We start from the raw sequence: 19,794 nt of genomic DNA, 5'->3' as shown, positions 1-19,794 counted from the left end.
TCTCCAGGAAGGGTTCAGTAAGGAAGTGACTATTGTGCTTAGCTTGAGGGATGTATAGTACCTAGTCAGGTGATAAGGTCAAGGAAGAAGACTTCATCCAGAGAGAAGAGCCTGGGTGAAGGCCTTAAAGTAGGGAAGAAGTGAAGTAAGCTCAAAGGCCTGCAGTGTAATGGTGTGGCTGAGTACAGAGGAAAAAAGGGACAGAATATATAAGATGATGCAGGGAGATAGGTGGCTTGGGACTGACTCTTTCTAAGCGTTTTGAAGGATTTTGGTTTTATCCTAGAAAAGCAGAAAATTGTACAAAGAATTTATACAGAATTTAGTTTGATTTTTCCTTGCTCACACTTTTGTTTCTTTGGGGTTAATACCTAGATTGCAAGGCACATCGAAATATATTCATGTTTCAAGATTTGGAGTATATACTGCCAAGTTGCCCTCAAGAAGATTTGTAAAATTTACTGTTCCACCTGCAGTGTGTGATGTAGCTTAATTCTACAAACTCCAGTGTTGGGCAGTAAATGTTAAAAATATTTCCAATATAGATGGATAGTGACGTGATTGCTGCTTTGTGTCTATTTTATTATGACTATTGAAATTTACACATGTATATATGCAGTTTTTCAGATTGTGTTTCAAAATATTAAAAATATTTTCATCAATATTAATTGTTTTTATCCTAATACATTTTCGGTTATTTCCAAAGAGGATTATAGCATTTTAGTCAAATGATTAAGCTAAACAGGTTGTTCAACTTAGAGAAAATGTGAGTCATTACCAAGTAAAATCTCAAGAAGTTTGAAGTAATTGAGCTGGTAGCTTACTTTTTTCAGAGTCTACAAAAAATTAAATTTTCCAAAAATTTCCTCAGTTTGTTGTTTCTTGCATCCTACTCCTTCTCTCTGGGTGTTCTTTTCTTCTTACTGAAGCACATTATTTAATGACTTTTTCAATATGAGTGTGTGGGCGATGCATTTCTTAATCTTTGTATGTCTGAAATGTCTTTATTTTGCACTTATTCTTGGATGATAGATTTGTTCCCCTCAGTCCGTAGAAGCTGTTTCTCCAATATCTTCTGATATTTATTGTCTTCTGGTATCTATAGTGTGCTATCAATCTTATAGTCAGTCAAAAAATCATTTTGTCTTTGTTATCTGGTAGCTTTTAAGATTTTATCTTTATCTTGGGTTATATGAATTTCACCGTAGTCTGTTTAGTTTTACTTATGCCACTTGGTATTCATTGAATACTTTAAAACTCATGTCTTTCTTCAGTCTTAGAAAATCTACAGCACTCACACCTGAAATACTGCTTCTTTGCCATTCTCTCCATTTTTTTAAAAAAATTCTTCAACCTCCCTTTGACTTATGTTAGCATCTCTTTATTTGTCCTCTCTCTTTCTTCACTATTTCTTCATGTTTTGCATCTCTGTCTGGCTTTGGTACATTCTGAGCAGGCTCCTTGCTACTTTCGTATAATTCATTGATTTTATCTTCAATCATGTTTAGTCTAGAGTTTGTCAGGTCTACTAAGAAAATTTTAGCTTATTTTTAGGATTTCTAATTTTCTTTCTCTTAACCGCTTGTTCTTTTTTTTAATCTCTACTTAAAAAAAAATAAGAGTTCTCGTGATGGATGTTAATCTGTCTTTCCTTTTTGAGTACCTAACACGTATGTACTTTAAGCTCACTTGATCCGAGGCCATACATGTGAGTTGTAGGAAAGCTGGCAGTAGTAAGAATAGAAGCCACGGGGGCCCAGGCTCACGTAATTTACTTCTACCTTTAGGACCATTAGGCTTGATGTCTACATATTCCTTCCCCTCCAAGATAGTGCCCTGCCCATGTGCCCACATCTGTGGCTTGGTGTTTGTAATGGGCTGCCCAGATTGCCTGGTCCCCCAGTGACCCCTGCTTAGGCATGTCGTGTCTACTGGAGCCCAGTAGCAAGCTGACAGGTCCTTCTTAACGCAGGAATGATTGTGTTGGAACAGGACATGACTTTGCTCTCAATTCCTAGGAGGTCATTCTGTGTTTGACAGAGGCTTCATAGCCCAGATTACCACAGATACTTTGCATACCTTTAGAACTGCCAAGTCATAAGGCTCAAGGGCAAAGTACCTGGGACTGGCTGCAGAACTTTCCCATGCTCTGGAGCACACTGAAAGCACATAGCCTTATAGGTGGTTTGGTAAAATGGGAACAGTGCTTTCAGATGTGGTAGAAGTTGCCTCCAAAATCCAGAGGCCCTGAACTTGAGAGGTGGAGGGGGCACTGTAGAGTGACAGGCCACATCTGGCTCACTCTGTAAGCCTTTTGTTACTGGGCTCTCACTGCATATTCAGTTTTGTACTGATGAGCATTGTAAAGCCTTTGTTTTGTTAATGGTTACATCTCTAGTCTTACTGAGCAACATCCCTGTGGTTTAACTTCAAAACCATAATGTGAGCAGCTCTCTGAATTCATCCAAATCTCTGTTAAAAGGGATGATTCATAGTGTAGTTTCTCTGAGTGGGATCATGCACTTTATAGTATGCAAGGAAGCTTCAGCTCATGTTTTAAAACTTTGATAAGAATTTCCTTTGTTGTTTATCTGGATAGATGTGACGCCAGCATAGCCAGACTCTCTGCCGAGCACAAAACGACCTATGAGGGCCTCCAGCACTTGAACAAAGAACAGCAAGCTGCCAAACTCATCTTGGAAACAAAAATCAAAGACGCAGAGGGACAGGTATGACCTGTTTCAGGTAGCTTTTTGAAAGTGGGTATTTGTTCTTATCTAAGAATAACATGGGTTTAATTATTTCCTGCAGGAGAAACTAGTCAGGGCACTCAGCATAAGCATCCCTCTTCTTCTTCCTCCTTCTATTTCACTGGAGTGGCCCTTTGTAAGAATGCAACCCAAATGCCAAGATGTGTCAGTATACTCCTAATTTTAAGTATTCTTTTCCCTCATTCTTCAAACAATATGTTCCAGAAATTCTAACTTATATCTCCAGAACCATTTCTTAGACAGGTAAGTGATAAAAGTGTGGTTTTACAGGCTTTTACAGGCCACTAATCTCAATTTTGGATTCAGGAAATAGTTTATTCATAGGATTTATGGGCTGCCTCATCACATAGTTTGTATAAGGGGAAAGATTAGAACAAAGCTAGAGGGTTGGCTAGCTAATAAATTTCAGAGTATTCCACCTTGCAGTTCACAGTTTAATTTCTTAAAGCAAAATTCTTGGCATTTCACAGTTTGTTTTTTGGCTGCTTAGAAGTTTTCCTTTGCCATAAAGGGGCCTGTCTTCTAGGTCTTTCTCTACAATGTCTGTTTTACTTGCTGTTCTTCATTTGAAGAGAGACCACTCCAGTATTCTTGCCTGGAGAATTCTGCTTCATGGTTTTATAATAATTAATTTTTTTACAGAAACAGCTTTGGATCCTTATTGGAGGCAGCTAGGACACAAATATGTCTAATCCAATAAATTGACTAGGTACCCCCTTTTATTAGAATGAAAAAAAAGAAAAAGTGTTATTCGCTCAATCATGTCTGACTTTTTGTGACCGCATGGACTGTAGCCCATCAGGCTTCTCTGTCAATGGGGATTCTGCAGGCAAGAATGTTGGAGTGGTTTGCTGTGCCCTTCTCCAGGGGATCTTTCCGACTCAGGGATTGAACCTGCATCTCTTACATGCCAATGCCAACAACCTTGGCAGGTGGGTTCTTTATCACTAGCCCCACCTGGGAAGCTGAATAATTATGTTTCCTGAAACTTAACCTGCATCTGGAGGTAAATCTGAAACCTAATGGGTTTTGTAAGTGATAAGAATTCCATGCTTTATGACTAGTAGCCACACTAACGGTGGAAATTTCAAGGTAAAAATGACTTCTGTTTTGTGCCAGCAGGGGGAAGTCTTGGTCCTGGGCAGGAGCTGGGCTTGCTCAACAGAGAGCTCACTGCATGATGAATATTTTGGCAGTGCTGCTGGTCTTGATTTTTTTTTGGCTATGCCCTGCAGCCTGTTGGGATCTGAGTTTCCAGACCAAAGATTGAACCTGGACCACAGCAGTGAAAGCCCAGAATCTTTACCACTAGGCCACCAGGAAACTCCTCTGGTCTTGATTTTTGATGGGTGTGTGTAAAAGAATTGGAAGTGGAGAGATTAGGTGGACTCCTAAATGAATTTATTACATTAGATTGAATTTAATGCCATGGACGAAAATACATGTCACTAATGTTTTCTGAAATTACCTCTGAAAAGGTTTGATGAGATATTTACAAGTGAAGTTTCTTTTCCAGATCTCTCAGCTTTTAAACAGAGTGGACTTATCAATATCAGAGCAAAGCACCAAACTGAAGATGTCCCACAGAGATAGTAACCACCAGCTTCAGCTTTTGGATACTAAGTGAGTAATCAACTTAGAAAAATCTGTTTTGGTTGATGTTCTTTATACTACAGTTTTTTCCCCTTTTGGTTTTTATTTATTGTACAAAGTGAAAACCATAATGGGAATTCACAGGGAAAGTTTCCTTGTAGCCTGTTACCACTTTACCTTCCTAATTATTGTTTTTAGTAACTGGATAATAATCCATCTATTCATCCAATAAATATTTCTGGGCCTAGATGAACATGGCCTGGGTGCTGAGAATCTGAAGAAGAATAGGCTTTGTTCTTACCCTTGTGGAGCTGATAGTCTAGGGAGCTGATGAATGTTAATGGAATAATCACTTAAATGAGTACATGCTACGTTATTACTAAATGGTGATACATGCTTTGAAGGAAAGGTACATGATTGCGGCAGGCTGATTAATGGTTCCTGCAAATATTACCATGTTCTAATTCCTGTGAATATGTTATGGCATTGTTGTTCCATCACTCAACTGTTCAGCTCTTTGTGACCCCATGGACTGCAGCACGCCAGGCTTCCCTGTTCTTCACCGTCTCCCAGAGCTTGCTCAAACTCATGTCCATTGAGTCGGTGATGTCATTCAACCATCTTATCCTCTGTTGTCCCCTTCTCCTGCCTTCAATCTTTCGCAGCATCAGGGTCTTTTCCAATGAGTCAGTTCTTCACATCAGGTGGCCAAAGTATTGAAACTTCAGTTTTAGCATCAGTCCTTCCAGTGAATATTCAGGATTGATTTCCTTTAGGATTGGCTGGTTTGATCTCCTTGCAGTTGTAGGGACTCTCAAGAGTCTTCTCCAACACCAAAGTTTTAAAGCATCAATTCTTTGCAGTCAGCTCTTTTATGGTCTAACTCTCACATCCATACATGACTACTGGAAAAATCATAGCTTTGTCTATACAGACCTTTGTCAGCAAAATAATGTCTCTGCTTTTTAATATGCTGTCTAGTTTTATCATAGCTTTTCTTCCAAGGAGCAAGCGTCTTTGAATTTCATGGCTGCAGTCACCATCCATGGTGATTTTGGAGCCCAAGAAAATCAAGTCTGTTACTGTTTCCTTTGTTTCCCCATCTATTTTCCATGAAGTGATGGATCAGATGCCATGATCTTTGGTTTTTAAATGTTGAGTTTTAAGCCAACTTTTTCACTCTCCTCTTTCACTTTCATCAAGAGGCTCTTCAGTTCTTTTTCGCTTTCTGCCATACGTGTGGTGTCATCTGCATATCTGAGGTTATTGATATTTCTCCCACAATTTTGATTCCAGCTTGTGCTTCATCCCGTCCAGCATTTTTCATGATGTACTCTGCATATAAGTTAAATAAACAGGGTTACAATATACAGCCTTGATGTACTCCTTTCCCGATTTGGAACTGGTCTGTTGTTCCATGTCCAGTTCTAACTATTGCTTCCTGACCTGCATACATATTTCTTAAGAGGCAGGTCAGGTGGTCTGGTATTCCCATCTCTTTAAGAATTTTCCACAGTTTGTTGTGAATCACACAGTCAAAGGCTTTAGCATTACAATGAAGCAGAAGTAGATGTTTTTCTGGAATTCTCTTGCTTTTTCGATGATCCAGTGGATGTTGGCATTTGATCTCTGGTTCCTCTGCCTTTTCTAAATCCACCTTGAACATCTGGCAATTCTCAGTTCACGTACTGATGAAGCCTAGCTTGAAGAATTTTGAGCATTATTTTGCTAGCATGTGAAATGAGTGCAATTGTGTAGTAGTTTGTACATTCTTTGCCATTGCCCTTCTTTGGGATTGGAATGAAAACTGACCTTTTCCAGTCCTGTGGCCACTGCTGAATTATGGCATGTTAAATGGCAGATAGGAACTTTGCAAATGTGATTAAATTAAGGGTCTTAAGATGAGTAATGTTATCTGTGTCATCATTATTGATGTACTCTCTAGAGTCCCTGTAAGATGGAGGCAGGAGGGTCAGAATCAGGAGAGAAGGCCATGTGACAATGAAAGTGGAGATTGTCGTGTGATGTGCTTTGAAGGTGGGGAAGGGGGCCACAAGCCACGGAAGACAGGCAGTCCCTAGAAGCTGAAGAAAGCAAGGGAATGATTCTCCCCTCAGATCCGTCAGAAGGGACCACCTCCACTCACACCCCAACTTTAGTCCAGTGAGACTGAATTTAGACTTCTGGCCTTCAGGACCAAAAGGGAATAAATGTGTTGTTTGCCTGGTTGTGGGGCCTTCCTGAGGAGGTGGTGTTCTCAGTGAGAGCTGAAGAATGAATGGCATTCACTAGCCCGTGGACTCAAGGAGATCAAACCCATCAATCCTGAAGGAAATCAATCCGGAATATTCATTGTAAGGACTGATGCTGAAGCTGAAGCCAGTACGTTGGCCACCTGAAGTGAAGAGCCAACTCATTGGAAAAGACCCTGATGCTGGGAAGGATTGAAGGCAAAAGGAGAAGGGGGCGGCAGAGGAGGAGGTGGTTAGATAGCATCATCAATTCAATGGACAGAGTTTAAGCAAATTCCAGGAGTCAGTGGGGGACAGAGGAGCCTGGCATGCTATAGTCCATAGGGTCGCAAAGAGCTGGGTCTCACCTAGCAACTGAAAAACAAAGTAAACAGTGCAGTGAGGACCCAGGAGATGGAAGAGCCTGTCGTGCGAGAAGTGTGACGTGAAGGATATGGACAGTGTAGAAGGGGCTGGGTCAGGGCCTGAGGGTGGGGAATGAGGCTAGAGAGGAGGCAGGCCAGCGTACAGGACTTCACACAGTCAGGACTTCCTGTTTCTTTCTCTAGAGCAATAAGAAGCCATTGAAGGATTTTAAGCAGGTAGGGTGATATAGTCAATGTATGTTATTTTTTAAAATGGTCTTGATTGCAGTTGGAAGATGGATCACAAGGGCTGAAGCCGAGTTGTGGATTGGGGGCATTGTAGGCATTTAGATGAGAGAGATCTGTGCTGGGGGAAGCTGAGCTGTCTCGTTAGGACATTGTATGGTGTTATACTTTGCATTGTGTTTCAGTGACACTTTAAACTGGATTTGCCCCCAGTGAAACTCATCTGCTCCTCTTCTGCTCAATCATAGAACCATACACTTTTCCCTGTCACGAATCTTCATAAGCTTGGCAAATTTCCTGCCAAAGCAGAGCCCATAGTGACCATATATGTTTATTTATGTATGTTTGTATTTGACGATTATATTTTTTAGAAGCTGACTTTGTTAGAGATTTGTGACAGTTTTCTATTATCATTATTATTTTTATGGCCACACCATGCGGCATATGGTACCTTGGTTCCCTGACTAGGGGAACTGCAGTAGAAGTGCAGAGTCTTGACCACTGCACTGCCAGGGGAAAGTGAAGTCGCTCAGTCGTGTCCAACTCTCTGTGACCCCATGGACTGTACCCCACCAGGCTCCTCAGTCCATGGAATTTTCCAGGCAAGAGTACTGGAGTGGGTTGCCATTTCCTTCTCCAGGGGATCTTCCTGACCCAGGGATCGAACCTGGGTCTCCCGCATTGCAGACAGATGCTTTTACCCGGCTGAGCCACCAGGGGAAGTCTCTGGAAATTTTAAATTAATCATTCTTCCGGGTCTTCTGTCTCATTATCTCCATGCTTAATACCACTTCAAGGTCGTTGATGATTTAACAGGAATTCCCTTACAGAAACCATGTTTCCTTTCCTCTAATTATCTGTATTTATATCATTCCTGAGTTACGTCACTCTTTCTCATAGAGCCTACAAGCTTGCCAAGTGCAGAAGATCTCCTGACCCCTTCCTTCCATCGTACAGGAAGAAAATAAACATATTAGTATTTTTTTTCTGTGAATTTTCTCCTTAGGAGATATTACTAGTCAGCAGACATGAACATCTTTATTTTTCTTCCTACAATTTAAAGTCCAGAAGTCTAGACACAAAGGCTGTTCGCAGAGGAAAGGGTACTAAGCCTGGGGCCTTTGTCAGGGAGAAAGACAGATTAGAGACCCAAAGGTAGAACCCTGGTTGGATGAACTAGGGAAAAAACACACTCTGCAGAGAATTCATAAAGAAACTTACCTGTCTTAGTCTTGATTCTGAGTACAGGTGTAAAAGATATTCCTAAAACATTCTAAACCGCAGTACAACCTTTATGTAGATTTAGCCTTAGAATTCACATTACCCAACCACTTTGAAGAAACCAGAATAGACATTTTACCTTAGAATGATCTCCAGTAGTAGCCTAAGACGCCTGGCAGAAGCAAATACAAATATGCAGTCTTCAAGGCTCCCCACAGGCAAGTTAAGTTCTAAGGAACATAAATGTAAATCAGAAATTATAGACCAACACAAGGAAAAATAATCACATAAATAATAAAGTGAGAAGAAACAACAATAAGCAGAGTCAGACTCCTAAGTACTGCATATATAGGAATTATTGGATAAAATGGATGTGTGTGTATATATGTATGTATGTGTATGTGTGAGTATTCACACACACACTTTTTGAAAATATGACAAAGAAATAAGAGCTTACCAAAAATTAATAGTCAGGGGGATTTCCTGGTAGACCAGTGTTTAGGGCTCTGTGCTCTTGTTGCTGAGGGCCTGGGTTCAATCCCTAGTTGGGGAACTAAAATCCCACAAGCCACATGGTGTGGCCAAAAAATAAAAAGTCAGAATTGACAAACAACCAAATTGGGCTTCTAGAAAATATAGTCATTGAAAAGAAAATGTAACTTCCCTGACCAGGGGGCCTAACAGTGACCCAGGTGCCTTGGAGTCCAGCTTATAACTCTACCTAGAAGTGGAACCTAGCCTATTACCCCACTTTATTGCTTAGTAGAGCATTTGGCCTTGCCCTAGCAAGGAACCGAACAAACAACACTTCCTAAAAGCAGAACATACCCCATGACCCTACCTGACTAGGGAGCCAAGATAGCAATCCCACTCGACCACAAGCACAGCCTCCAGATTCACTTGACTTCACAGTACAGCTGGTGGCCCTGCCTGACCAGGGATTCTGGCCAGTGACCTTCCTTACCAGTGGTGCACAGTTAGCAGCCTACCCAGTTGTGGAGCCTGAAGCCCTATCATGGGGGTCCAACCACCCTACCAGGGAACACAGTGACCCCACCTGACCAGAGGGAATGGCAGAGTTCAGTTAGTGGCTCCATTTGACTGTGCAACCCAGCCAGCAGCCCTGCCTACCCTAGAAGTCCAGCCAGGAGAATCACGTGACCATTGAGCCCAGCCAACAGTCTCCCTCCACCTGTGCTTCAGAGCATAGGCAATAGCCCTGCCCAGCTAGAGACCTAACAGACAGCTATAGAACATCTCATCCAACAGCAGCAGAATACATATTCTTCTGAAGTACACACAGAACATTCCCAGGAGAGATCATATATTAGGCAACAAAATAAGTCTTAAGAAACTAGATCAAAGTCATGTCAAGTAGCTTTTCAAACCAAAGTGCTATGAAACCAAAAAGTTAATGACAGGAGTAAATTTGAAAAACTCACAAATATGTGGAATTAAACAACACATTCCTAAACAACCAGTGGGTCAAAGAAGATCAAAAGGAAGATTTTTAAAAATCTTGAAACAAATGAAAATGGAAACAGCATATATAGACTGTAGCCCACCAGGCTTCTCTGTCTGTGGAATTCTCCAGGCAAGAATACTGGAGTGGGTTGCCATTCCCTCCTCCAGGGGATCTGCCCGACCCCAGGACTGAGTCCAGGTCTCCTGCATTGCAGGCATCTGAGCCACCAGGGAAGCCCACCAAAACTTATGGGATGCCACAGAGGCAGTTCTGTGAGGAAGTCTGCAGTGTTAAATCCTTACATTAAGAAAAAAGAAAGACCTTGAATAAACAACCTGACTTTATACCTTAAGGAATTTTAGAAAAAGAAGAACAAATTATGCCCAAGATAGCAGGAAGGAGGAAATGATTAAGATAGACTAGAAATAAGTGAGAGAAGAGTAAACAACAGAAAAAAATTGGGGGAAAATTTAAAAAAGTAATTGTCAAGCCAAACAGACAAAACTTTCTCTAGACTAACCAAAACAAAAAGAGGGTTCAAATAAATAAAATTATAAATGAAAGAGGAGCTACTACTACAGACAGCACAGAAATACAGAGGCTCATAAGAGACTGCTATGAACAATTATATGTCAACAAATTGCATAACTTAGAAGAAATGAATAGACTCCTGAAACAAGCTACTAAGACTGAATCATGAAGAAATAGAAAATCTGAACAGACCAATGATGAGTAAAGAGATTAAATCAACAATCTAAAACCTCTCAACAAAGAAAAAGTCTAGGACCAGATAGCTTCATGAGTGAATTCTGTCAAACAACTAAAGAAGAATTAATGCCAATCATTCTCAAACTCTTCCAAAAAGTTGAAGAACACACTTCCAAACTCATTATACGAGGAGCATTATTCTGATAACAAAACCAGATAGACACTACAAGAAAAGAAACTTACTGACCAATATTTTTGATAAACATAGTTGCAAATGCTAACAGACCAATTCAACAGCATTTTAAAAGAGTCATGCACCGTGATCAAGTGGAATTTATCCCTGAGATGCAAGGATGTTTGAATATATACAAGTCAATCAGTGTGATACATCACATTAACAGAATGAAGGATAAAAACAATATCATCTCAGATGCAGAAAAAGCATTTGACAAAATTCAACATCATAATAAAGACTCCCAACAATTTGAGTATATTAATAGAGTGTATCTCAACATAATAAAGGCACATATGACAAGCCCACAACTAACATAATACTCAGTGACAAAATTCTGAAAGCTTTTCCCCTAATATCAGAGGTAAGACAAGGATACCCATTCTCAGCACTTCTATTCAGTATAGTGCTGGAAGTCCTGGCCAGAGCAACTAAGCAAGAAAAAGAAATGAAAGATACTCAAAACAAAAAAGGAAGCAAAGTTATCCCTGCTTGCAGATATTATCTTATAGAGAAAACTCTAAAGACTCCCTCAAAGAACTGTTAGGATAAATGAATTCATAAAAGCTGCTGTGCTGTGTGCTCAGGCCCCCAGGTCAGGTGGGTCTCCATAGTGGGGCAGGGCTGCTGGCTTGACTTCCTGCCCATGTAAGACTGAGAAGCTTTGTTTTTGATGATATGACCAGGAAGTGTACTTATCACTTCAGTGCATGTTCCATTGCTTGATTTAGTCCTATGGCCACACATAGCTGCCAGGAGGGCTGATAAGTGTAGTCTTAACTAGGTAGTTGTGGACTCAGGTCACATTTGAGGGTTTCTTAATAGGGAAGAAGAGAACAGATACTGCAGAGAATTGGGGACTTATACCACAGGGGAGGGGTACATTTTATCATTTTTATTGTTAAGTCACATATATTCTTGTGTACTTTTATTGTTTTCATAGTAACAATAATTCAAATGAGGAGGCAGTGGGATGTTATTTTAAGGTATTTGGAAAGGGAGAGGACTATAGGAATGGAAATTTGAGTTTTTAAAAAATTCTCTGTTTGATTTAAACTAAGAAATATCTGTATGGGACAAGAGCAATTGGCAGAACATAAGAGAGAAAGGGATCCAGGCTCCAGTCCTGGGAGAAAAGATGGAGAAGGAGTAAGAGTCCTGGGCAAGGAGGAGCCTAGAAGAGAGCCAGGCTACTGTGTCCTTTGAGCCAGGAGTAGCCTGGGCCTTTTAAACTGCAGAGGTAGGCGCTTGGAGTGGCTCTGTATGTGACGCCTTGGTACTCACGCTATCAGGTCTGCACGGGTGGGAGTACTATCACGTGCTTTTCTGTTACATCCTCCTCTTCTCCTTCCTTCTCAATTTAGTGCCAAGTGCAATTCTATGAAAAAGGGAAATGTGTAATTCTGAGTGAACTGAATTTGATGCTTACATATTTCCAAGAGATTTGATAGAGACGGAGGTTGTTTGATGTCATTTTAAAGTTGCTTTATATCTAACAGCTAATTTTTCTTATTTTAGATTTAAAGGTACAATCGAGGAACTCAGTAACCAGATTTTATCTGCGCGGAATTGGTTGCAACAGGAACAAGAACGGATAGAAAAAGAACTTTTGCAGAAAATCGATCAGCTTTCCTTGGTTGTTAAGGAAAACAGTGTAGGTGTTGATGTTCAACCATAACGTAGTTAAGTTATTCGGTGAGACCTGCAACGTTTGAATAATACCTTGTAATGTATGTTTGATTTATTTAGCATTACATTAAGCTGTTAATGCTTGTTTCTTGCCTTATAATCTCTCTCCATGGTTCATACTGATTCTTTGTTATAAAGAGACAGCACTTTTACTTGTTTGGTTAACCAAGAAAAATAATAGAAAATTTCAGTACTTTCAACTAAGACAAACCCAAATCAAGACCTTAAAGAACCAAGTTGTCCAGCTGCATTTCTAAATAAAAATAGCAATTACATACTTCATCTTAGTTTTAGTTTCATGGCCTGGTAAAAGCCGCTTTGACTAGATTTCTCCCTCCAGGCCCCTCCATCACACTGTAAACCCAGCATGAGGTGTCACAGGGCAACATCTCAGCAGAATCCAGTTTTCTTTTCTGTGTTCCTTCTCATTTCACCCCACTCTCCTGTAGGCCTAAGGTTTGCAGAAGTGCTCAAAAACCATACCCAGAAAGCCTTGCATATATAGTATTCAGTATCAGTACTTGGAAAGCAAATGCTTTTTGATTTGGCTATCTAGCCTGACCTCCCTCTCCCTTCTCTTTTCTTGCACTGCTTCCTCTCTCTTGGACTTTGATGGAGCACAAGTGACTGGTGTAGATTGCATCTCTGGCTCTGCTCTCTCTTGATGGCGAGCTGTTGAATTGCAGACTGTGCCCTGGGCACATCACGAGAGTTCTGTTATGCTTTAGCCCACTTACAGATTGGTATTTGTAGTCCTGGCCTCTAAAGCTTGCCTGCAGACCCAGATTCTCATAAGAACTAAGCATGATAGAGATAAAAGGAAAGAAAATGTTCTTTTCAACTATTTCTTTACATGTCTCCATATTTTTATCAGATCTACTGATTGATTTGTAGTCTTCTGTGTCTTTGGATCACTATTTTTATATCTGAGGTGACTTAATAACTAACACACTCCAGGATAATAGTGACTTTAATATGATAGAAGCGTATTTATCTTTCACATAAAAGAAGACTGGGTATAGGGATTGCAGGGCTGTTACGGTAGCTCATCAGTCCTCAGTGACCCATGATCTTTTTGGCTTAAGTCTCTACCAGTCCTAGAGAGTGACCCTTGCATACATAGCTCAATATGGCTGCTAGAGCTCCAGCCATTACATCTGAATTCCAGGAACAGAAGAAAGAAAGAAGAGGTTTTTTATTTATGTCTCAGCTATTTTTGTATTTTTAACTTTTCCTAGAAGTTGCCACATATGTTTATACTTATGTCTCATTACCCAGAACTTAATCATATGGCTACACCAAACTCAAGAGACAATAGAAAAGGTAATCTTTATTCTGAGTGACCTTATACCCAGCTGAACACGGGAGATCTGTTATGGAAAAAGGGGAGAGTGGATATTGGGGTGAGCATCAAGTAACCTTTTTGATTCTGTTCTCTGCAGATTGTTCTTAAATGATATTATGACTGATGTGAATGCAATACAGACTCTTTGGAGTAATCACCTGCTGTTCTTATCATGGATCTCAGGGAGCCAGTGAAAGGGACATGGAGAAAAAGCTCAGCCAGATGTCAGCCAGACTGGACAAAATAGAAGAGAGTCAGAAGAAGAATATGGAGGTACAGAGGACAAAACAAGAGGAGGAGAAGGTGCATGGGCGGATCAGCAAGCTTGAGTTACGGATGACCGAAGACATGAAGGAAATGAAAGCCGAAGTTGACGCAGGTAGGCCAATAAGGAAACAGTTCTCGCACTTCATTTTCTGTGTGATCTGAAAGTCAACTAATTAGTATTCCCCTGCAACTGCCTACAGACCTGGATAATGGAATGTCCTTAGGTAATTTTCCAAGTAGAACTAAAATATTGCTTCAACTTCAAGGACATGAAGACAGACAGACCTCGAGAGACAGGCGAACAAACCTAAAATCACTTAGCTTGCATACATAGCTTAGTGCTATCTGCAGATTCTTTTCTGATCATAGCCAAGGTCAGTATGCCTCAGAAACAAGCATATATCTTTGAGAGGGCTTTGAAGGCTTATTTTATACTGCTGGCAGTATCCCACCATGGCAGTGGATGGTGTTCTCTGCTCAGAAGCCCACAGGGCTCATTCTTCCACACTTGTTAGGAACACAGTGTCAGAGCTGATTTCAAGTTCTAAAGTGCTGCCAGATAAAGGAGGGATTAGATTTACATTTTAAATATTTATTTATTTGGCTGACCTAGGTCTTGGTGGCAGCTTGCAGTATCTTTTAGTTGTGGCATATGGTTCCCTGACAAGGAATTGAACCCAGGCCACCTGCATTGGGTGTTCAAAGTCTTAACCACTGCACCATCAGGCAAGTCCCAAGAGGGATTAAATTTATACTCTGAACTCTAGAATACAGAACTGGGACCAATAATCAGAAGTTACCTGAATGCATATTATGAAGCAGAAGTATCTACAGTTAGAAGTCTTAGAAAGACACAGGTGCTTTGTGAGCCTGGGAGTTCTTTACTGAAAGTATTTAAGTGAAGGTTGGTTGACCATGGTCAGGAAAGAGAAGACAGTCAGGTAGTATGGGAAGGGGAACTAAATTATCTCCTGATTCCTTTCTGTTCCTCTGGTTCTGTGAATTTTCTGCATGGAATTGTTCTATTTTGACTACATGAGAAGAAAAGTAGCCCAATCCCAAGAATAATTTTGTTGTAACCACCATGGGGTCTCAAGAGTTGGGCACAACTAGACGGCTAATACTTACTTACTTATTTAACCACCTCAAGTTAATTATTTTATTTAAGGAGAGGGTGCCATTAAATTTATGACTTTTAGAACTTTGTGGAGATAAAAGTGAATTTTCTTTCTTGGTGTTTTGGGCTAGTAGAGTATGATATTTGACTATTTCATTAGTGGTTAATGAGATGGTGATAAGAAATGCATATGAGCCTTTTAAAAGTTAAAAACATTTACTTTTTCTTGTTATGAAAATAGACTTCTTAGTGGAAAATCATAAAACAAGTATACTACAATGTCCTATTGACGAAACATTTTTCAATATTCAGTTTTCAAATTTCACCATTGTTTCCTTTACAGCAAGCCATCCCTAGTCCAGGTTCTCATCCAGAATCACCGCATCATATTTAGTTACCATGTTGCTTATCTAGTCTCTCTTAATCTGGATCAGTTTCACAGTAATGTTGTCATCATTAAAGAACACAGGGCAGTATTTTCTGAAATGTCCCACCGTTTGGGTCTTCTTGCTTCTTTTTAATTCACTTCAGGTTGTGTGTTTTGGACAGACATGCTGCAGAAGTGATGTGTCCTTCCCAGCGTTTTTTCTTTCAGTACTTTAATTATATCCTGCCATTCTCTTCTGGCCTGCCAGGTTTCTGCTGAAAGGTCAGCTGTTAAATGCATGGGGTTTCCCTTGTATGTTACTTGTTGCTTTTCCCTTGCTGCTTTTAATATTCTTTCTTTGTGTTTAACCTTTGTTAGTTTGATTAGTATATGTTTTGGCGTGTTTCTCCTTGGGTTTCTCCTGTATGGGACTCTTGCTTCTTGGACTTGATTGACTATTTCCTTTTCCATGTTGGGGAAATTTTCAACTATAATCTCTTCAAAAATTTTCTCAAACCATTTCTTATTCTCTTCTTCTGGGACCCCTATAATTCAAATGTTGGTGCATTTAATATCTTACCAGAGGTTTCTGAGACTATCCTTAGTGCTTTTCATTCTTTTTACTTTGTTCTGCTCCTCAGCAGTTATTTCCACCATTTTATCTTCCAGCTCACTGATCCATTCTTCTGCTTCAGATATTCTGCTAGTGATTCTTTCTAGAGTATTTTTAATTTCAGTAATTGTGTTGTTTATCTCTGTATGCTAATTCTTTCATTCTTCTAGGTCTTTGTTAATTGATTCTTGCATTTTCTCCATTCTGTTTTCAAGGGTTTTGATCATCTTTACTATCATTATTCTGAATTCTTTTTCAGGTAGTTTGCTTATTTCCTCTTTATTTATTTGGACTTCTGTGTTTAAGTTTGTTCCTTCAATTATGCAGTATTTCTCTGATTTTCATTATTTTTAAACTTATTGTGTTTGAGGTCTCTTTCCTAGGTTTCAAGGTTGAATTCTTTCTTCCTTTTGGTTTCTCCCCTCCTAAGTTTGGTGCAGACGTTAAAGCGTCTGCCTGCAATGTGAGAGAACTGGGTTCGATCCCTGGGTTGGGAAGATGCCCTGGAGAAGGAAATGGCAACCCACTCCAGTATTCTTGCCTGGAGAATCCCATGGATGGAGGAGCTTGGTGGGCTACAGTCCATGGGTCGCAAAGAGTCAGACATGACTGAGCAACTTCACTTTCACTTTCTCCTAAGTTTGGTCCAATTTTGTGTAAGCTTCACATAGGGTGAGATTTGTGCTGAGTTTTTTATTTCCTCTGATGGGCAGGGCTGAGTGACATGGTAATCTTGAATGCTGATGATTGGGTTTGTATTTTTGTCTTGTTTGTTGTTTGGATGAGGCGTCCTGCACAGGGGGCTACTGGTGGCTGGGTGATGTCAGGTCTTGTGTTCAAGTGGTTTCCTTTGTGGAAGTTCTCACTATTTGGTACTCCCTAAGGTTAGGAGTTCTCTGATAGTCTAGGGTCTTAGAGTCAGTGCTCCCACTCCAGAGGCTCAGGGCTTGATCTTTTAGCAGACTGAAACTGAAGGACTCTACTTCCAGTAATGATGTCATGAGGCAGTACTGAAATCTCTTCTCCAAAATCAATGTGAAGAAAGAAGACCATGAGCATCCTACTAATGGAGACACAGAATTTAGCTTCTTGAGTCAGAGAGCACTTAGGTGCAGACAGCACTGAGGTGGTCTGTCTTAGCATGCAGAGCCCAGGCTTCTTTCCAGGGTTTTCTCATCAGGGGTACATAATGTTGGATCCTGCCAGTGTTGGTGAAGATAGCTTTGACCCTTGGTTAAAGTGGTGTCTGTCATATTTCTCTATGGTAATATTTCATGTTTCCCTTTGTATCTGTAGGGAGACACTGTGAAGCTATGCAACTATTCTGTTTCCCATTTAACTTTTATTCCAGTACTTTGAGAATCTATTGATAATTTTTGCCCAAATCAAGGAGTACTGTCTGCTGTAGGATTTGATACAGCGCTGTTGTTGTTGTTGTTTTTAAATATTAACTCTTGTGAAATTTACCCTTTCTTAAAGGGTTTACCGCCATCTATGAAAGCATAGGATCCCTCAGGCAAGTTCTCGAAGCCAAGATGAAGCTGGACAAGGACCAGCTACAGAAGCAAATCCAACAGATGCAGAAGCCAGAAGCTCCCATGTGAAGGGACTCGGGACATGGACCTCAAAGGTGGTTTTGCCAGTGGGGCCAGAAGCTGGATACCTCTGTAGCCAGGCTGTCGCTACATTCAGAATTGTTCTGCTCATGGTGTGCATGTGCCAAGGAATGTGTTTTCATGGGTCTAAATGTTTACCTTGAGTCTTGAAAACACTCTTCTTTAAAAGGATTACATACAATTTTTACCACGTTATTCAAATTCGATCAGATATCCTCCCTCCCTGGATTTTAAAAGGCTTTTATCCCTTTCATTTTATGAATGAAAAGACTTAACAGTTTCCCTTTGATTCGTGATGCTCTCTAGCCAAGACTTTACTCTTGAAAATGTCATGGTGATTTTTTTTAAATTAAGAAACTAATTAATCATCTTGGGACTGTGTTGCTCCTCACTCTAAATTAAGAGAATGTTTTGATGGATTAGAATTCAACCTTTGAGTCCATATTTGGATTTTATTATTGTTATCTGTGCATTTCTTATATTGATTCTCTTCTTGTAAATCTTCTGTCTTTTGTAGGGGGAGGGGATTTAACACTTGGGAAAAGAATCTACCACTTATGCAATGAAAATAGTTTAAAAATTGATAACTGCCATGCAGACTACAAATTAAAGTGGAAACTTAAGACAGTTATCTAGATAATGCAAGGCACAATTATCTGTATCAGCCACCTAGTTATACCAGGTTTTAATACTGAAAGCCTTTTTCAATTATCCACAGCCTATATAGTGAGAGCCATATATTCAATAATGGAATGGTGGTAATAGCTTGTTTATTACATAATTGATTGTTCATTAATCATATGGGATGTGAAAATTTTTCAAGCTTTTTGATCTCCTCTCTAAATTTTTCCAAAATTGGCACAGAGTGCTAAAGGTTTATATACAATTATTGTAACTGTATTCTTGTGCCTTGGTTTTATCACATCAGTGCACTGTACCCTATAGAAGTTTTGCAGACAAAATAGAAGGCACAATAGTACATCAGAATTATGATGTAAAAATGGGATCCTATGTATTTTTTAAATGTTTTAAAAATTTTATCACTGTTATGATGTTAATCATTCAGTATCATTAATGGAGTAGAAATTCATACTTTTGTATGGCCAGAAAATCAAATTGATACTGCATTTATAACAATGTCAAGAAAGGTTCATTTTGAGCAATTTCGTAGATGATGGGTGTTTTTTTTCAATCGCCATATTTGATTAGTCATTGGAAACTGGCACCAGTGGTATCTGTTCACCTGTATATGTAAAAACTAACAGTGAGACACATGCCGTTCCAAACTGTGAGGGAACCCAAGAAAAAGAAAACAAGAATACTTTGAAAATTTTAAAAACTTTTTTTTGTCTGCCAAGGACTCAGGAAAATTAAAGCATTTTCTATTTTAGACTAAATCATGAATGAAATCTGTAACTGGCTATTACTGTTTACCCATATAAATTATGCTGCTAAAGTACATAATAGTTTACCCTCAGTGGCTTGACAGAGTTATTTCTTTTTAATTTGTACCTGAGAAGTCATACAAAGAATATGTCATTCAACATATATTTCCTTATTTTGTCACAAATCTTCCCATCTCTATTCAGGAAGACTGCTTCCACTTAACAGTGAAAAAAAAAAAGGTTAATGCTCTTCTGCAGTCAGAAAGTGAGTTTCTCTTTGTGCTCGAGTAACCGTGTTTATACAGTTCTCCTGGTTTAAGCACAGACCACAGCACAGACAGCCACGGCTCCTCAAGCATCTCTCTCCTCTGGGAGCCCCGAGGAGGGGGAATCAGCACACGTCACACCTGGGAGGAGGGGAACTGGCGGGGCTAAGGTCAAGGGGTGACGTGACCAGGTGATGCTTCTGTCCCCCTGTCGGGAGTTCGGCGGGGATTCGCCCCTCTGGCTGATTGAAATCAGGTGGGCACTTCAAAAAGCTACCAGTGCCTGGGCTGCTCCCC

The 19,794-nt window shown here is 40.0% G+C and overlaps 1 protein-coding gene across 1 annotated transcript in view; it reads left to right on the top strand.

Moving 5' to 3' along the window:
- Positions 1 to 17,834, top strand: part of FAM81A (family with sequence similarity 81 member A) — a 57,252-nt gene extending 39,418 nt beyond the window's left edge. The window contains exons 5-9 of the mRNA XM_052646493.1: positions 2,600 to 2,729; positions 4,288 to 4,394; positions 12,351 to 12,486; positions 14,050 to 14,245; positions 17,710 to 17,834. Coding sequence (XP_052502453.1) covers positions 2,600 to 2,729; positions 4,288 to 4,394; positions 12,351 to 12,486; positions 14,050 to 14,245; positions 17,710 to 17,834 — 694 coding nt within the window. The remainder of the gene's footprint in view (positions 1 to 2,599; positions 2,730 to 4,287; positions 4,395 to 12,350; positions 12,487 to 14,049; positions 14,246 to 17,709) is intronic.
- The last annotated feature ends 1,960 nt before the right edge of the window (positions 17,835 to 19,794 follow it).

The sequence above is a fragment of the Budorcas taxicolor genome, chromosome 10, assembly GCF_023091745.1.
Source record: "Budorcas taxicolor isolate Tak-1 chromosome 10, Takin1.1, whole genome shotgun sequence".
NCBI lineage: Eukaryota > Metazoa > Chordata > Mammalia > Artiodactyla > Bovidae > Budorcas > Budorcas taxicolor.
The sequence above is the reverse complement of the archived record's forward strand: the minus strand, read 5'-3'. Positions and strand labels throughout refer to the sequence as shown.